A 16,304-nucleotide genomic window follows, 5' to 3' on the forward strand; every position below is an offset into this window, starting at 1 on the left:
GGGGGGGGGGGGGGGGTTGCGGCGAGCTTGGGAGGCGTGCCCTACACACTTGGCGACGAGCGGGAGGAATTCCAGTTGTATCTCCCAAGGCACCAGAAACGTACATCCAATCGCTCTGATGGAGTTGGTGCGGTACCCTGGTCCATGACTACGAGTGCCCGCATCGCGCTTGCCAAGGTGCACAGTGGACGACTTTTGGCGGCCTGTCGTCAGCTCACCGAGGGTAAATCGAGGTGTTGGTGAGCGGGGGTGGTGGAATGTTTGATGACAGCACTGTCTGGGGGACAATGCTTGGTTGTTGTCGAGGACGCGCTCAGGCCGGCTCGAGATCTCCGACCAGATCGAGTTCATTCGGGTCCGTGAACATACTAATTTTCTCTCTTACAAAGTTGAATAGACGCGATGCTTCCTCGGCCTGATTGGTCTGCGTAAGGTATTGAGCAGTGTCGACAGCTAAGCGATGGACGTGACGAAGGTATCGAAGGGTGACTGGATTTTGAGCATCGTTCACCCGCCAAGCGCTCTTGCTCTGCAAGAATTCAACAGCGGGTCCCGAGGTTGGCTCAACTGGATGGCGCAGACTGAGCTGAGCCATAAACTGCGCGCCTGGATTAAGCTTGCGCCCCAAGGCGACGAACGCGTCGTAGATGTGCGCGGGCGGCATGGTTTGCTTGTCATGGTGCATCGAGGTCTCGTTGGCCAATATGCACCAAGCATACTTCACGACGGCTGGCGGACAGCTTTTCTCCTCGGCTATGGCAGCCGCTTTGAGGATGGTCGTATACGCCGATTCCAAGTTACGAGCTTGTTTGGCGTATACGAGACGGCCAAGCAGATTTTTGGCGGTTTGGAATTCTGGCTCCGTTCGCTCCGAGCCGGGTTTCAGCAACCGTTCGAACCACATCAAAACAACATCATCGAGGCCCTCAGCAACTAGGAAGCGGGCGAGAATGTTGGTGAAATTGGCGTTGGTGAGGAACTTGAGGTCCCGCTCTTGGCCTGATGATCGCAGCCATTGCAGGACAAGCAGACCGGCTCCAGTATCTTGCAATTGATTCCTCAGCCACGGACCATCTGCCGCGGTATTTTCCGGCCTTAGCCGGAATGCCACAGACTCGATGTGCATAAGGAAGCCCTGTGCCGTGTTTAGGGTCACGAGTCCTCTCGAGACAGCCTTTCGAAAGACCGCCTTGTGTGCGTCTAGACTGTTGGCGGACTCTTCTTTGCGCTTCGGCACCTCGACACGAGTGAAAAGCGGGTTGTCGAGAATGGCGCGCATGTGCCTATCGGTTGGCCGGGCGGGTGCTGTCGACGGGACAGTTCCTGTACGGGAATGAACGGTGGCGAGCTTCAAGCGCGGCGAGTCCTTTCCGGAATCCGACACGGTCCAGCCGTGCTCTTCGTCGAGCTGTTTGCGGAAGGAGGCCTTAATGGTGTCGAGAAGCCGCTGGGACTCGCGCTTGTCCAGCGGCAGCGGCTGGTGCAGGCGTGGGAAGAGGTCTTTGAGGGACCCGAGCGCTCTGGTCTTCTGCATTTTAAAACCTTTGAATGGGTGATAAATCAGCCAACTCGAGTCGTTCTACCATGGAGGATCTCGTAGCGATGGATAGGGTAACCCAATGGCCGGTTTGATCCCCTGGTTAATGTTTGCAGTTGTGGGTCACGCACTCAAAGATCCCGCTCGACCAGGAGTGGGCCGGTTTGGCAATTGGGTTGACGTAGTGAATTGCTCATACACTAAAGCTACAGGTCATGTGACCCCCTCCTTTGCTGGCAGTACTCTACGGATTACACGTAGAGAGTCATCCGCACTCCAGAACCAGTAACTACCGGAGCTGCTTGCGTAGTGTGTGCGCGCGCCGCGATCTTCCGCCCTGGCGCTAGTCCCAACTTGGACTTGTTCACCAGAGCGCTTCCCGATGTCGTTCGGGCGTTGGAGCATCCATTTACCACAACGGGTGGCAAAAGACGGGCCATCGGAGCGAAATGGGTTCCTGAAATCAGCCACCACCGACGGTGGACTGTACTTACACTCCATAGAAGCCAGGTTGTCGTTGTGGCGCTACTTAGCATAGCAGTTAAGTACACAATTGCCTAACGGAACTCACATTAACGAATTGGAATCGTACGTAAGGTACGCTAGTGTACTCCGTAGCATACGTAGCAAATTACCTACCAGAGTAGCATGTCGGCACATGCCCAGCCTCCAAGGCTCCTGTCCAATCCCACTGCACATTTGGCATCAGCAGATGCCAGCTGATCGATTCGCACCAGGACCCTGCCTCGGGAGATGGGTGGAGAGGTGGGTGGGCTCCTTCCGCTAACAGAGTTGGAAGATTTCGATGGCAGCACGCTCAATTGAGTGGTTCTCACAACCGTGATTGCTGTTTGCAGCTCCGAGTGATGGTGAATGGCACCGACCCCATGCGAACAATAGATTGACTTTTGCGACAGGCCGGAAATGGAAGAAGCCATCTGAAATCCAGCCCTGTGACGCGCGGAAGGACCCCACACCTTAATCGGGCGAGGCTGGAGCACCCTGTCACAGGCTTGCAGCTGCCAGCTGTGCACTGAAACCTGGGGCGGGCGGCCCTCTGCTAAGTTGGTTACCCTGTTTTGAGCGGGCCAACCGAATTCTGCATCTGCTGGGCAAAAACTCAACGCCCTCTTGCCTCGTCCTTTCCACACCTTGCGCCTATTCCTTCTCCCCATTCCAACCACCACTGGCTCGATCCATCCAACGGATCGCACCACGATTCGCCCTGTGCGAAACCCCGTCTTCTTTTACAATTCGGCATCCTCTACGATCCTCTTCCCATTTTTTTCCCCCCACACCGCCTTTGTTTTGTGGTTGCCGTCGACAACGCGATTCGGTCGCCGATTCCTTTGACCCGCCTCATTTCCCACCCACACACACACACATATCTCAGCGATGTCTGAGGTACACTCCAGATCAGCCGCCCCTCGCGGCAGAGGCTCTGGTCGCGGCGGCCGAGGCGGCTTTGCGACTCGGGGAGGAGGTCGCGCCCGGTCTGCCGCCACCAATGGCGATTCCAAGCATGACACAGATTCGTCTCTGCCGACACTCGAGGACGAGGGCGAGATTGGAGAGCTGAAGCAGAAGTATGGAAGCAAGGTCGCAGTCATCAAAGAAATGTTTCCGGACTGGTCCTCCGTCGACATCCTATTCGCCCTGCTAGAGACCGACGGTGACGAGAACTTGACCGTCACCCGCATTGCTGAAGGTAGATCGGCGTCCCCACACGCTATTATCTCCCACGTCCGGGCCTGCTGTCACGCATTTTGTGCGTTATGCTTGTTCCGCATCTCTCGAGCGACTTCGGAGCTGCATCGATTACCGTGCTCGTCCAGCTAATGTGTTCGTCCCACAGGAACCATTTCACAATGGGGCGAAGTTTCAAAGCCCAAGAAGGACCGCGCGCGTCTCAAGGCCAAGGCCGATACTTCTACGAATACAACCGGCGATTCAGCTCCCACGGGTGGGACCAGGAATGCCCGAGGTGGCCGTGGTGCCGACAGCGGCCGCGGCCGCGGTAGAACCACTGAGCGCGGTGGTCGTGGTGGTGCTCGTGGCAAGTCGACTCACGGCACAGCGAATGGCACCCGATCCAAGGAAAACGAACCTCTCTCCGTCCCGACCGAAGAAGCATCCGAATGGAATACTAAGCCAGCTGAAGAATCGGCTGCGTCGGGCGAACCTCCCGCAGTAGACTCCGCTCCTGCTACGACAGCTCCTGCTCCGAGCACCACAACCACAACCGCAGCTGCGAAGCCTGCCACAATCCCCGAAGGCACAAAAACCACCTGGGCAAGCATGTTGCGACAATCAACCGCCCCGAAACCGGCACCGAGGCCGAAAGAAGCCCCCCCCAAGGCTCCCGAACCTGTCATCGAGCCCTTGCCCCCTGCTGAGCCAACCGAACCCGAGCCCGAGGCTCCGGCTCCTGTCGAAGAACCTGCCCCCGAACCGGAGAAGGAGACACCCCCCGCTCCTCCTGCTGAACGCGTTACACCTGCCGTCCCTGTTATCCCCGCGGTACCGGCCGTTCCTAACGTTGTCGTCCCCGAGGTTGCATTGGCGCCGTCGAATGATAAACTTACCGAAACCAATCTTGACAAGGTCAAGGATGATTCACACCCCCCTCTGACTGAAACTGCCGCCAGTGAGGCTGCTGATTCCTGGGACCCGCAAGCTACGGGTCCCGGTGCGACAGGCACGCCTCTCTCGGCTTCGCAACAACAGCACCAAGCTGGCCGGACCGGTGCCACAAAGCCGTCAGCTCGCGCGCCCGCCCACCATGCTCGCCGTATGCTTGATCAGCGTGAAGCCGTTCGCATGCCTGGCAACCGTGATCAGGTTGACAGGGCCGCCGTCCAGTTCGGTGCTTTCAGCCTTAATGGCTCCATTGAAGACGACGTGGACGGCGACCGCGAAGAGCCCGTGACTCGCCCCCAGCCTCCCGAAGACTCTCCGGTTGCACACCCCCGGACATCTCTCCCTCCTGCTCAACCCACTCCTGTCCCCGAAACATTCCCTTCCCAGAAGCCGGCGGCTGCCCAAGCTTCCACAGGAACTGCCGGTATGGACCCTCAACTGCCTGCAAGTTTGGCACTCATTACCACTAACCCATCTCTAGCTGCTGCGCCTTCCGCACCGCAGGCCAATGCCCCTTCTACCTCTCAGGGTACGTACACATCACTTCCCTCACGCTTCGACATCTGCAAGCCATTATCTAACAATCCCCCCCTTTCTTCAGCCGCCGTACAGCCGCCTGCTGCACCGAGCAACCAGCAGTTTGGTCGCTTCGGCCAACCGGCCTCCCAGGAAGCCTCCTCCTTCCCCAGCAGCAAGCCTTTCGAGCCGTTTGGGCAACAACCAGCCGTTGCCTCCGCCACACATAACCAGTTTGACGCGGGATTCCAGGGCCAGGGACAAGCAGCGCAGCCGCCGAGTCAGCAGCAACCTGGAGGGCCGTTCAGCTCCGCCCCTGGCGATTTCTCGTCGTACTACACGGCGGATCAGAACCGCTTCAACTACTACAACCAGAACTTTGGCCAGCAACAGGCGGCCCAGGGCCAGCAGGATGCCCTGCCGTCTCAGCCCCAGCGTTCGTTCAGCGGGTATAACGCGCCCCAGAACGACAACCTCAGCCAGTATCCTCAGAGCGGTGCTCAGCACGGGCAGTCGCGTTTCGGCGGCACCAACAACAACGAGTCGCAGATCAGCGGCACTCCCACGCCTGGGCAAGCTACCACTCAGGCTCAGACCGGGCCGACCGCGCAGGCCCAGTCACACGCCCAGCAGCCTCATGACTATCCCTATAGCAGCCACCCCTACTATCAGAACCCTTACTACTCCGCCTACATGAATTATCAAGGGGGCTACAACCAGGGCGCCTACGGCGGCCCGTATGGCAAGGGCGGTCTGAACTACCAACCTAGTCAGTACGGCATCACCCCTCAGGGTCCTCACGGATACTCGTCTCCTGCGGCAGGGTTCGGCCAGTCTGCCCTGCACCGGGACAGCGGTGTGGGTGGCGGCCTGGGTGACTATGGCCGTGCTGGCTCGACCCAGGCGGGCCAGCAGGGCCTCGGTGGCGGATTCGGCGGCGTTCATGACACATTCGGTCGCGGCGGCTCCGCCTATCAGTCTCAAGGCGGACAGTCGTTCAACGCTCCCGGCTCGCAGCCCGGCGCCGGCCCGTCAGCGGCCGACGATCTCAAGCCCTTCGGTGACTCCAAGGCCGCCGGCGGACCGAGTCCGTCGCTCGGCGCTGCCGCCCGTCCGGGCTCTGCGACGAACAATGCGCCCTCGCAGACCGGGCTTCCGCCTCCCCAGTCGAACCAGCAAGGCGGCCTCGGTGGCATGGGTGGCTACGGTTACCCGAGCCACATGCAGCAGGGCCACGGTTTGCACGGCAGCCAATCCGGGGCCGGCGGCTACGGCATGAGCGCCAGCGGCGCCCAGAGCCACCAGAACACCTACGGCGCCGGTTATGCTGGCCAGGGCTTCGCCGCCGGCAGCTACTACGGCAACCCGCCTCGCGGCTGGGGTAACAACTACCACTAGGGGAATGGCAAAGATGGTCCCCGCACCCCGGAGCAAGCCGGACAGTTTGCTTGATTGATACGGAAGGCGCAGACATTTCCATGGAAAAGCCTAGATCGATCTGATGCATGCAAGGGTTAGGAGAGAGGCGATAAGAAACCAGAATGGGAGGAAGCCGAAATACCGGGGATATCTAATTGTCGCCGAGGTCCACGTCCGTCGACGTTGTCTGCGAAAAAGACGAGCGGACTCTTTTCCATAGGCGAAGAAATGCGAGTCGATGAGCTCTGACTGGGAGCTCTAACTCCACTCTCTGCTCTTTTCTCTCTTTCCTTTCTTTTTTTCTTGCATCTGTGTACGATTTTCCGGTGGTGGTGGGGATGATGGCGTTGGGACGTGTTTCGGGGTCTATGCCAGTGTGTTTTTTTTTGGTTGCGTTTGTGTTAAGGTCAGAAAGAAAACAAACTGTCTTACATGATCTCTCATCAACGGGTTAGGGCGGGACGGGCTGGATGGATGGATGGGTTGGTGATTTTGGTGTGGCTGTCAGTCATTATCAAGGGAATCAATCAATCGATCATTGGGTTTGGGTGGTTTCAAAGGACACACAACCTGGCAATCAAACAAGCATGGCAATGATAAGGAGGGCTATAATCTCTCTACGGTGCACCGACTCATCCACTGGGCAAGGTAAAAACAGGGAACAGGGAAAAGCAAACTGTAAACGGATTTGGTGCTCTGGTGCTTCCTGATTCTGGGCGGCGGCCTGACTCCTATTAATCTCGTAATGCTTTTTCTCCTGCCATCTCGCTCGTTTGTTGTCGAGGTCATTAGCAGACAATCAAATCACCAGATTGACACGAGCACTACATTTTCTAAGGGCGGGCCTAGCTAGCATGACACTGCAAGTCATCCACACGATCTTGTTGACACCGTTGGACTTCAAGCTTTTGTTTTTTAGATGATGCCTCTGCATTGCAATATCACTCACGATTGTGCCTCCATAGTCCAATTTGCTAAAACAGAAGCAGGAGCATCAAACCATTTAGTTATGTAGGTTTTCCCGTACAGCACTGCGTTCCGACATACTGCGTACTCTAGCGAAACATCATCTCTCACAGGTTGGCATAAGCCTTGAACGCTGCCAACAAGCCTTCGGTCGAGGCGTCGTGGCCCTTGCCCGCACCGGGCTCGTCAATCTCCTTGAGGATCTTCTTGGCCAGGACCTTGCCGAGCTCGACACCCCACTGGTCAAAGGAGTTGATGTCCCACACGGCGCCCTCGGTGAAGGTTAGGTGCTCGTAGTAGACGATCAGGGCGCCCAGCTCAGCGGGGCCGATGGCACCTCCCACGAGGATGCTGGTGGTAGGCCTGTTGCCCAGGAACACCTTGTGCGGCACCAGGCTGTCGGGCACGCCGCCCTCGGCGCGCACCTCGTCGGCAGTCTTGCCAACCATGAGGGCCTCGGCCTGGGCGAGATAGTTGGAGGCGAGCATCTTCTGGTGGAGGTTGTCCGAGACGGGGTTATGCGACTTGGAGGCAAGGATGAAATCGCTGGGGATCAGCTTGGTGCCCTGGTGCACCAGCTGGAAGAAGGAGTGCTGCGCGTTGGTGCACGGCTCGCCGAAGAGGATGGGACCGGTAGTGTATTTCGCGGGCGAGCCGTCTGAGGTTATCGTCTTGCCGTTGGACTCCATGGACAGCTGCTGGAGGTATGCGGGGAAGCGGTGCAGGTACTGGTCGAAGGGCGCCACGAGGTGGGTCTGGGCATTGAAGAAGTTGGAGTACCAAACTGAGAGGAGGCCACCAAGGACGGGGATATTCTGGCGAAGCGGGGCGCTGCGGAAGTGGTTATCCATGGCATGGGCGCCGGCCAGGAACTTGTGGAAGTTATCGTAGCCGATGTACAAGGCCACGCTCAGGCCGATAGCGCTCCAAACCGAGTAGCGGCCGCCGACCCAGCTCTCAAACCCAAACATGTTCTTGGAGTCGATGCCGAACTTGGTCACCTCGGCCTCGTTGGTGGAGAGGGCGACGAAGTGCTTGGCAATGTCGCCCTTGCCGCCCGTCTTCTCGAGGAACCACTTCTTAGCCGTGTTGGCATTGGTGGTGGTCTCGGCGGTGGTGAAGGTCTTGGAGGCGATCAGGAAGAGAGTCGTCTCGGGGTCCGCGTCGGCAAGGGCCTCGGCGATGTGCGTACCATCGATGTTGGACACGAAATGCAGGGTCATGTCCTTCGCGCCGTAGTGCCTGAGGGCCTCGGTGACCATAACGGGACCACTGATCACACCACCAAGTCAGCGAGGTGGGGAGACATGAGGAGCAGAAGCAGGTTACACGGCCAGCACTCACAGATCGGATCCTCCAATACCGACGTTGATAATGGTGGTGAGCTTCTTGCCCGTGTATCCCTTCCATTCGCCGCTGCGGACTTGCTCCGAGAAGACGCGCATGTGCTCGAGCACCTCGTTGACGCCGCCCTTGGTGTTCATGACGTCTACGCCGTCGACCTTCATCTCGAGGTTGCTGACGTTGCGCAGGGCGGCGTGGTAGACGGCGCGGTTCTCGGTGAAGTTGATCTTCTCACCGGCAAACATGGCATCGCGCTTCTTCTCGAGGCCGGCCTGCTCGGCGAGCTTGACGAGCAAGCTCAGGGTCTCCTCGGTGATGAGGTTCTTGCTAAAGTCGAACAAGATCTCGGTGCCATTGGGCTCGCTCGAGATGTCGGCGGGGAGGGTGAGCTTGGTCGAGAAGTTCTTGAAGCGGCTCGGGTCGGCCTTGAAGGCGTCTTTGAGCACAAAGGACTTGCCGACCTTGTTGTGGTGGGCCTCTAGCTCGGCCCAGGCGGGGAGGGTGTTTGCGGGCGCCATCGTAGCAGTCGTCTTCTGACCTGTTCCTGGGATCCTTTCCGGTTTGGGATCCTCAATGTGCAAGGGGAAAATTCAAGCCAAAAAGTTCCGCCTGCCGCACTTGAGATTTCGTCAGATTTGCATGAAAGAGTTGGATGTTGGGAAGGTTCCGGCAGGGAAGTGGGGTGTTAAGATGCTACAAGCAGCTGGAAGCTCGCTGCCCCGCATGCGGGACGGGGTCTCGGGAAGGCAGCTGCTGGCACTGACGTATTTGCCGCAGCAGGATGGAAGGCGCAGAGTTGGTTTCAGAAGCGCGTGGGAAAGGCGGCACAAACTTACCAAAAAAAAAAAAAAAATACAACATTAAGTACCAAAGGATGAGAAGAAGGATCTCAAGGGGAGCATGGCAAGAGGAAGCCGGAGCATGAGGGGTTTTAAACAGCTCCATTAGACAAAACAAAAGAGGCACGCTCAGCTAAGCCCATGACGATCAAGGAGACCCGCGGACGTCACCACGCATGGACGAGTCGCCCCACCCTCTTGCGATAAATGTGTCAAGCCCCTCGCCCACATGCTCTCCACCGCGGATTTAGCCAAATCGCGGAGCGCTCTTTGAGGAAAGAGCCTCAGCTCCCTAGCGCGGGGGGGCTGAACGGGAGACGGACGGGATAATTTGCACCGGGCATCGGGTCGCGGTATCGATCCCCTGAGCACCGAGTGGATCGGGAAAAAAAAGATATCTGGATAATGGACCCTCCTGGCCGGCTTCGGGCGAAATCTGACTTGTTATGCGATCCAATGTGTCGTCGCCAAGTCTCCGGTTTTTTCTTCTTACAGGGCTCAGCCCCGTTGAGTGGTGGTTGAGCGCGGTCTACGCTCTCTTCTGCCTCCAAGCCCAAAAACAGCGGGGATGGGGAAAGGAACAAAGTACGAAAACCAGATAAAATTCCCATTGACCATGCCCGAGTCCCAAAATTGTGAAAGATACGAAAATGGCACACTAAACACTTCCCGCTTGCAAAAGCCCCAAAAAATGATTTGGATGCGCTTTATGCTGTCCAGTCTCCTCCTCCTCCCCCCCCCCCCCCCCCCGGGGGGCGCCCCGCCAATGTTCGCTTTACCCAAATGAGGGAACAAAAAGGAAAGCAGCCGAACAGGAGCAACCCTCTAGAGAGGCAGCACCTCATCTCAGGCTGTTCTGCATGCTGCCCACAAACGACGGGTCCTTCACACTGCCACCAGCATCTCCAAGACCGGCAATCGGGCGGTTGTAGCTGAAACCGGTGAACTGGTTCTGCAGGGTCTCGGAGAGGACCGGGCCATCGACGTAGGAGTCTTGGGGTAGCTCCTCCGTGAAGACGGGGTCAAAATTGGCCGTATCCAGCGCATCAGCCTGCAAACGGGTCCGTCAGTTTCATCTGGCTTAATCCGGGACGAGACTGGAAAGAACAAGAAAGCTATACATACCACGTTCGGCTTGAACGCAGGCTCGTACTTGCGCTGCAACAGTTTCCGCCAGTCGATAGCGTGGAAGAAGGGATGTGCCTTGATCTCGGCGGAGCCGTTGGCACCCAGGCGCTGTTGTGGATCGCGGTTCAGCAGCTTGGTCAGGAGGTCCTTGGCGGCCGGCGGAACGATCTCGTGGCCTGGGAAGTGCAGCGGCTCGCTGAGAATCTTGCGGTACATCTCGTTGGTGTTCTCGTCGTAGAACGGCGGAAGACCGGTCAACATCTCGTAAAGGAGCACGCCCAGCGTCCACCAGTCGACCGTCTTGTTGTAGCCGTTGCCCATCAGCAGCTCGGGGGCCAGATATTCGGGGGTGCCGCAGAAGGTGTTGGTGCGGTCCTCGTCCTTCATGTCCAGCTTGCAGAGGCCGAAGTCACAGAGCGCAATGTGGCCCTGGTAGTCAAGAAGGATGTTCTCGGGTTTCAAGTCACGGTAGATGACGTTGAACCCGTGGAGACATTCGAGGGCACACAGCAGCTCGGCCGTATAGAAGCGACTGCGGTTGACATCGAAGCGCTGCTCCTTCTGCAAGTGGTGGAAGAGCTCTCCGCCGTTGACGAAAGCAAGGACAAAGTAGAGCTTCTCCGGGCTCTGGAAGGTGAACTTGAGCGGCACGATGAAGGGGTTGTTGATCTGTGCCAGGACCGACCGCTCCGCCAGCGTGTGGGCCACCTCGGACCTCGAGATGATGTGGGCTTTCCGGATCGTCTTGAGGGCGTAGATCCGGTTCGTGTCCTTCTTCCGCACCTGCATGACCTTGCCAAAGCTGCCCTTCCCAACCACTTTGAGCAGCTCAAAGTCCTCGATCTTGAGCTTGCCTGCTCGGTTCTCGACGTATTCAACGCCGATCTTGAGCTTGCCGGTACCGTACTGCACGTCGACAAACTCGACACCGCTGTGGCCCAGCGCGCGCTCCCGGCTGGCGTGCTCGGCCGCGGCCTTCTCGCGGTCCTTCTTGCTCGCTTTGGGGTCCTCGACGTACGGCTGCCTCTCTTCAAATCGAGGGTTGATGCGGACCACGCCAAGGAAGATGTCCTGGCTCCGGCCTGATCCTGGAGGGGCATTGGGATTGCGGATGTAGAGATGTACCACAAGTTCCGTCACTCTCGAAACGTCGAATTTGTACTGTGTGTTGGAACCAGCCCACAGGGGGTTCTCGGGCGTGCCCTCGACCGAGTTGACAAAGACCTGCACCTTATCGAAATCGATCAAGGCGTAGGGCATATACTTGGTGGAAATACGGCCGTGGTTGGTAGGGATGCCGCTGAATCCGCCGGATGTCTGGGGCCGGCCGCCCGTGAAACCCGCCGACCGGGAAGACGACGAAGGCCGTGCCGAGCCGGCCATGCTGAGCGCATTTCCTGTGGACAACGAACTGCCGCCGTGGGACGGGCTGAACGCATTTCGGTGTTGCTCTGGGAGAGAGAGACCTTGGGCTTCGTGAAGGGTGACAACGAGGATGCCAGGTTTGGGCGTCTTGACGACAGGTGTTTGGGAGAGGGCTTCCGAGGCGGCTAGAAACGACAGTCAGAAATATGAGGGCGCAAGCACCAAAGGCGAAACCGGGGCGGAGGGGTAAAGGAAGCGCACCTATATTGCTCTCGTTTGTGGGCGTCGCTGTTCCGGAAATGGCGCCCTGACTCTTGTCGTCCTTCTCTGTAATGGTGGACGTCGAAGGGGATCGCGAGAACGTGTTCGCGAGGGGACCCAAATGGGTCTCCTTCAACTCTGTTTTACGTACAGAGCGGTCAGCAACGTGGCGCATGTGAAAACCAAGGGCCGCAGCTGCCTTTGCGCAGTGGACGGTGTCCAACTTCTAATGTAGCGAGGGGAGAGGTCAACATACTTTTGGTGAGTTTCCACGACATGGTGCAGGAGCGAGGAGGGGGTTGCCGCCAAACGTCGGGGTTGGGAGGTCGCAGAGTGTTTCGAGCTTAAGACGACAGGACTCGGCGACGAGAAATCGGTTCTAGGGGAGATGGAGGGTGGGAAAAGGGATGATTGATGCCGCACGGGGGGTACTGCCTCCCAAGATGGTTTGGGTCGAGGCTGAAGTTCGAGGCGAAGTACGGACCGGGCGGCCTGGCGGGACGGGAGGGTTGTGGTGCGGATCAGGCCTGGGGGGCGCTAACTTCGAAACCACCGTAGTGGAGCTGAGCGTGACTGTCGCACCGCCCGGGGCACCGTGGGGCTTGGGTGCTCTAGTTACTTTCCCTGAGCAACCAAAAGCCCCGCAGCTTGTTTTATGGTAAACAGTGGCCCCCTACACAGTACGGAGTACTGCGTATGCACCGACGGATTGCATACATCAGGGAAGTTACCTACCCCCAACACCACCATGCCTCTCTTCATACCGAGCTAGCTTGGTTGCTTGATCATTTTTTTTTTTCGAAGCGCAACACCAGACTCTTGAGACAAAGTCTTGAATAAAAGCAAGGCGTGCCACAGACGCACAATTCTCTTTTTAAAGCATCTTAGATTGGGAGCGGTTGCGACGACGCAGTTCAGGACGTTGGCTCGGTAATTGATGGGAGATTACCAGGAGGCGACCGCTCCCAACAGAAGCGGCGAGATACGCGCACAAAAAAGATTGGTGATGATGACACAGGGATCGGGGAGCCCCGCAGGTCACAAGGGATTGGAGAGCGCCGGCGAAGATCAGAACCTCATGCTCCCCCGGCCAGCACCAGCACCAGCACCCCAAATAACTATGTACTGCGTATGAATACAAATTTATCAAGAGGACTCGCTTCTGAATGTGCTAGACAGAGCGAGAAGGCGTACCGTTGCCGCGTGTTTCAATTTCATTGTTAGCAGTGTCTCTAGGTCAGCTTCTAAAACTTCCCAGCACCCATATCATCATTGTGCACACCTCCCAACAGCACTTGTTGGCGATTTCAGGATGTTCTCGATGTTCCTCCTCGTTTCCACAGCGGCAATCGCTAGTTATCCCGAGTTGACCGCTCCCCTTTTCATCCTGGTTTTGGCAAACCCCTTGGACCTGATCAAATTAGGAACAGCGCCCCAAAGGGGGTTCCAGAAAGCCAGCCCCTGTTCTGTTGCTCGGGCCGTCACGTGGCGCTAGTGTATCTCGAAGTGGCGTTTGATTGGATGGCTGTTTGCCGTTTGAGGGCTCGCTGCTTCCTTCTCGCTTGTAATCGTGCATAACTACCTTCCACGCAAGTACACTCACTCTTCGATCTCTCTGCTCGAGATTTCCTCATCGAAAGCCGGGCTGCGGAATCAGAATTCGCCATGTGCTCAAGCGCAGTCTGGAATCAGGTATCAAAAATCCTCAAGGTGCTGATGCGTTTCAGCCGATTGCACGTTCTCCGGATTACGCAAACCGCTTGAAACACGGTCCGTGAGGCATTTCAGTGTGATACGGTTGTGATTCATGCGGAGGCTGAGGTTACGATTGTAATACCAATCCCCCATACTTAAGTACATTATCAGGATCTTGACCAGAAAAGCGTTCGTCCACAAACCTACAGCATTAGCAGTTGGTCCTTCAACATTGCCTTCCTAGCTGTAATTACTGTAATTACCTTGAAGATTCTTGCACGATCCGAGAGTCCTAGGAAATCACCGTAACTTGGCGTGGACTTGAGAAAGCAAGAAGGGGGGGGAGAAAGAAAGAAAGAAAGAAAGAAAGAAAGAAAGAAAGAAAGAAAGAAAGAAAGAAAGAAAAGAAAAAAGAAAAGAAAAGAACAGAAAAAGAAGAACTGCTAAGCAGTTCAGGGTTAATCTAGACTCACTACTTCAGGCTGCTCCAAGCTACCTTGTTGGAGCTGTTCTTTGAGCTTCGAAACTGGCTGCCTTCTAGTCACCAAGACCTAGAGAAGGAGACCCTACCGAGTATCAATGCTCATTGGGTGATACTGAACACATCTACAGAGTACTACTGACAGCATGTACACGAGATTACTACCCGAGTCTCTGTGTTTCGAGAAACCAAACTGGGTTGGCCCTCGTATATGTTTCAACGCATAATTAGATCCGTATCTCTCTGTCGTGATTCCATTTTTCATTGCCGTTCGACAGCATCCACGCTCCTTCGTGCTCCTTCTCCAACCCCAACACTGATAATGAACGATGACAAACGGTTTCTAACAAGTCCCAGAGCACTGCCATTCATTTGAAAACAACTGCTTGTTCCCATTCTTCTTCTCACTCATGAAGCAGATCCTCCGGCACGGGCATGAACCTCGTCGAGGTACCCCACATCTCTTTCAGCCACCGGTTCCATTCAGACTTCCCCCAACCTTCGGGCAGCCAGACCACCAGTTCGTCAGACGGGGAGTTCCAAAACAACTCGACGGGTGACTCCGGCAACGGCTCTGACTCGTAGGGCGCCTTGCCCTCAAGCAACGGGAGGATTTCAACGAAATTGAAGTCGATGATCTTGACTTGAAAATCTCGGGCCAGGAAGTCTCTGCCGGAGCAGATGATGTTGCGGGGTGCGATGTCGTCATGGATTACGCCGGCGAAGCGCAGTTCGATTTCCGCTTCCATGCATAGCTCAAGGACTCGAAGACGCTCCTGTTGCGTGTAAAGTTTTGGATTCAGGTTCTTTAAATGCACGCCCTTCAAGTACTCTATGAGGATGAAGCCAACAGGTCTATTGATTCGCTTGAGCGGGAGTTCGAGGAGCCATGATCCATGGAATTTGGGTATAAGGCTCCCGCCGAGTCTCTTGTCCAACTGGGCGTAGGCCGCGGATTCAAGAGTGAAGTCGCCTTCCGCGCTCGCAATGACGTCATTTGGTATGTAACTGAAGTCGGGGTCGGCAAAGGGGTAATAGAGAGGATCATAGATTTTGGCGACAAGCGCTTCTTTATGGCCTCGCCGCTTGCAAGTGACGACCTGGGAGCCGCGGCCCCGCCAGGGACTATCTCCGACAGAGAGTTCCCGAAGCACTTTGAATGCAGCCGTCTCTCCCAGATCTTCGCAAGGCAGCGGTTTTGAAGCAGCCGACACGCAGTAGTCGACCAAGGTCGTGGTCTGGAGGAAGTCGCGGCCCGGAAAGCGGGCTTGCTTGAGGAAATCGGCCAAGAACTTAGTTCGAACCTTGCTATGCTCTCCTAGGAAGGGCGGTGGCGGTTTGACGCGGCGGGCCTGAAACTGAAAACCCTTCTTGTACGGTACCGGTGGTTTATCTGGTTCTGGGGGCGGCTGCCAACGGCAGACGGCGGAATTCGAAAACGATGCTCTCGGAACGAAACGAAGCCGTGAAAGCACCGCGGGACTTAAACTGAAGCCCTGCCTATACATCAGTGTGGCGGGTCGCGCGACCACGAGATGATCGGCCATTATGTGTTGTGAAGTTGGTGGTGTCGAATGCAGGATTCGAGTAATCACCATTGGACCAGGTGATGTAACGGTTTTCCATAATACACCCCACTCAATCAAAGAGCATTGAGATTCCCACACACAACACCTAGCAATGGTCAAGTAACCCCGATGCAGCCCAGTGCCTTCTGCTTTAAGCCTCTACCTAAATTTGGCTACCTGGCGATGTGGCACTATTAAATTCTACAATGAAAGTGCCTCAAACCTCCAAACTTCCCCGTTCTGCGCATCTCCTTCTTCCTCCTGTTATCAACGACCCTGCAGCCACTCATCAACCGCGCGCTGAAAAAAAGGCAAGGAGCGCGTAAAGAAATGAGCTTGGCCGACGCTCACAGAAGGACAGCAAAGAGGCCAGCAACGGCAGCAATGCCCTCCACGCCGCGGACGGCACGGCCGGCACCAGCGGTGGCGGGACCGGAGGTGCTGGGCGGCGCGGGTCCGCCGGTGGTAGAGGGCGTGATGGTGGGCGACGTGACGGTGGTCAGGGTAGGGATGTAACTGGAGAAGCTGGAGGGGCCTTGGGGCTC

At 56.8% G+C, this 16,304-nt stretch overlaps 7 protein-coding genes across 7 annotated transcripts in view; 1 reads left to right on the top strand and 6 right to left on the bottom strand.

The window, feature by feature from the left end:
- Window positions 1–18: 18 nt before the first annotated feature.
- On the bottom strand, window positions 19–2,004 carry P884DRAFT_265013 (uncharacterized protein). The gene has a single exon (XM_069441905.1). It carries the CDS (start codon window positions 1,532–1,534, stop codon window positions 314–316), a length of 1,221 nt encoding a protein of 406 aa, XP_069293598.1. The 5' UTR covers window positions 1,535–2,004; the 3' UTR covers window positions 19–313.
- Window positions 2,005–2,932: 928 nt separating this feature from the next.
- Window positions 2,933–6,091, top strand: P884DRAFT_303483 (uncharacterized protein; the record flags this gene model as incomplete). Its single annotated transcript, XM_069445033.1, has 4 exons — window positions 2,933–3,245; window positions 3,393–4,601; window positions 4,659–4,706; window positions 4,779–6,091. 4 exons carry the CDS (start codon window positions 2,933–2,935, stop codon window positions 6,089–6,091), a joined length of 2,883 nt encoding a protein of 960 aa, XP_069293599.1.
- Window positions 6,092–6,916: 825 nt separating this feature from the next.
- Window positions 6,917–9,231, bottom strand: P884DRAFT_295147 (Phosphoglucose isomerase; the record flags this gene model as incomplete). Its single annotated transcript, XM_069444315.1, has 4 exons — window positions 8,423–9,231; window positions 7,190–8,350; window positions 7,062–7,086; window positions 6,917–6,961 (listed from the first exon to the last, which is right to left on the bottom strand). Exons 1-4 carry the CDS (start codon window positions 8,938–8,940, stop codon window positions 6,917–6,919), a joined length of 1,749 nt encoding a protein of 582 aa, XP_069293600.1. The 5' UTR covers window positions 8,941–9,231.
- Window positions 9,232–9,419: 188 nt separating this feature from the next.
- Window positions 9,420–10,011, bottom strand: P884DRAFT_265019 (uncharacterized protein). Its single transcript, XM_069441906.1, has one exon. The coding sequence runs from the start codon at window positions 9,870–9,872 to the stop codon at window positions 9,546–9,548; it is 327 nt and encodes a 108-aa protein (XP_069293601.1). The 5' UTR covers window positions 9,873–10,011; the 3' UTR covers window positions 9,420–9,545.
- Window positions 10,012–10,102: 91 nt separating this feature from the next.
- P884DRAFT_211972 (kinase-like domain-containing protein) lies at window positions 10,103–12,293 on the bottom strand (the record flags this gene model as incomplete). Its single annotated transcript, XM_069439122.1, has 4 exons — window positions 10,103–10,312; window positions 10,387–11,939; window positions 12,016–12,153; window positions 12,272–12,293. 4 exons carry the CDS (start codon window positions 12,291–12,293, stop codon window positions 10,103–10,105), a joined length of 1,923 nt encoding a protein of 640 aa, XP_069293602.1.
- Window positions 12,294–14,595: 2,302 nt separating this feature from the next.
- P884DRAFT_211948 (uncharacterized protein) lies at window positions 14,596–15,699 on the bottom strand (the record flags this gene model as incomplete). The annotated part of the gene is made up of 1 exon (XM_069439119.1): window positions 14,596–15,699. The coding sequence occupies one exon, from the start codon at window positions 15,697–15,699 to the stop codon at window positions 14,596–14,598; it is 1,104 nt and encodes a 367-aa protein (XP_069293603.1).
- A 324-nt stretch (window positions 15,700–16,023) lies between these two features.
- Window positions 16,024–16,304, bottom strand: part of P884DRAFT_92123 (uncharacterized protein) — a 1,745-nt gene continuing 1,464 nt past the window's right edge. The window contains exon 4 of the mRNA XM_069446175.1: window positions 16,024–16,301. Within this exon, the coding sequence (XP_069293604.1) occupies window positions 16,259–16,301 (43 nt within the window). The 3' untranslated portion in view covers window positions 16,024–16,258. The remainder of the gene's footprint in view (window positions 16,302–16,304) is intronic.

This window comes from Thermothelomyces heterothallicus, assembly GCF_042370625.1.
Source record: "Thermothelomyces heterothallicus CBS 202.75 unplaced genomic scaffold P884_scaffold_39, whole genome shotgun sequence".
In the NCBI taxonomy this organism is placed as follows: domain Eukaryota; kingdom Fungi; phylum Ascomycota; class Sordariomycetes; order Sordariales; family Chaetomiaceae; genus Thermothelomyces; species Thermothelomyces heterothallicus.

Excerpts from the sequence above, each read along its gene's own strand:
- P884DRAFT_265013 (XM_069441905.1), bottom strand. The coding sequence starts at position 1,534 with ATGCAGAAGACCAGAGCGCTCGGGTCCCTCAAAGACCTCTTCCCACGC.
- P884DRAFT_265019 (XM_069441906.1), bottom strand. The coding sequence starts at position 9,872 with ATGGGAATTTTATCTGGTTTTCGTACTTTGTTCCTTTCCCCATCCCCG.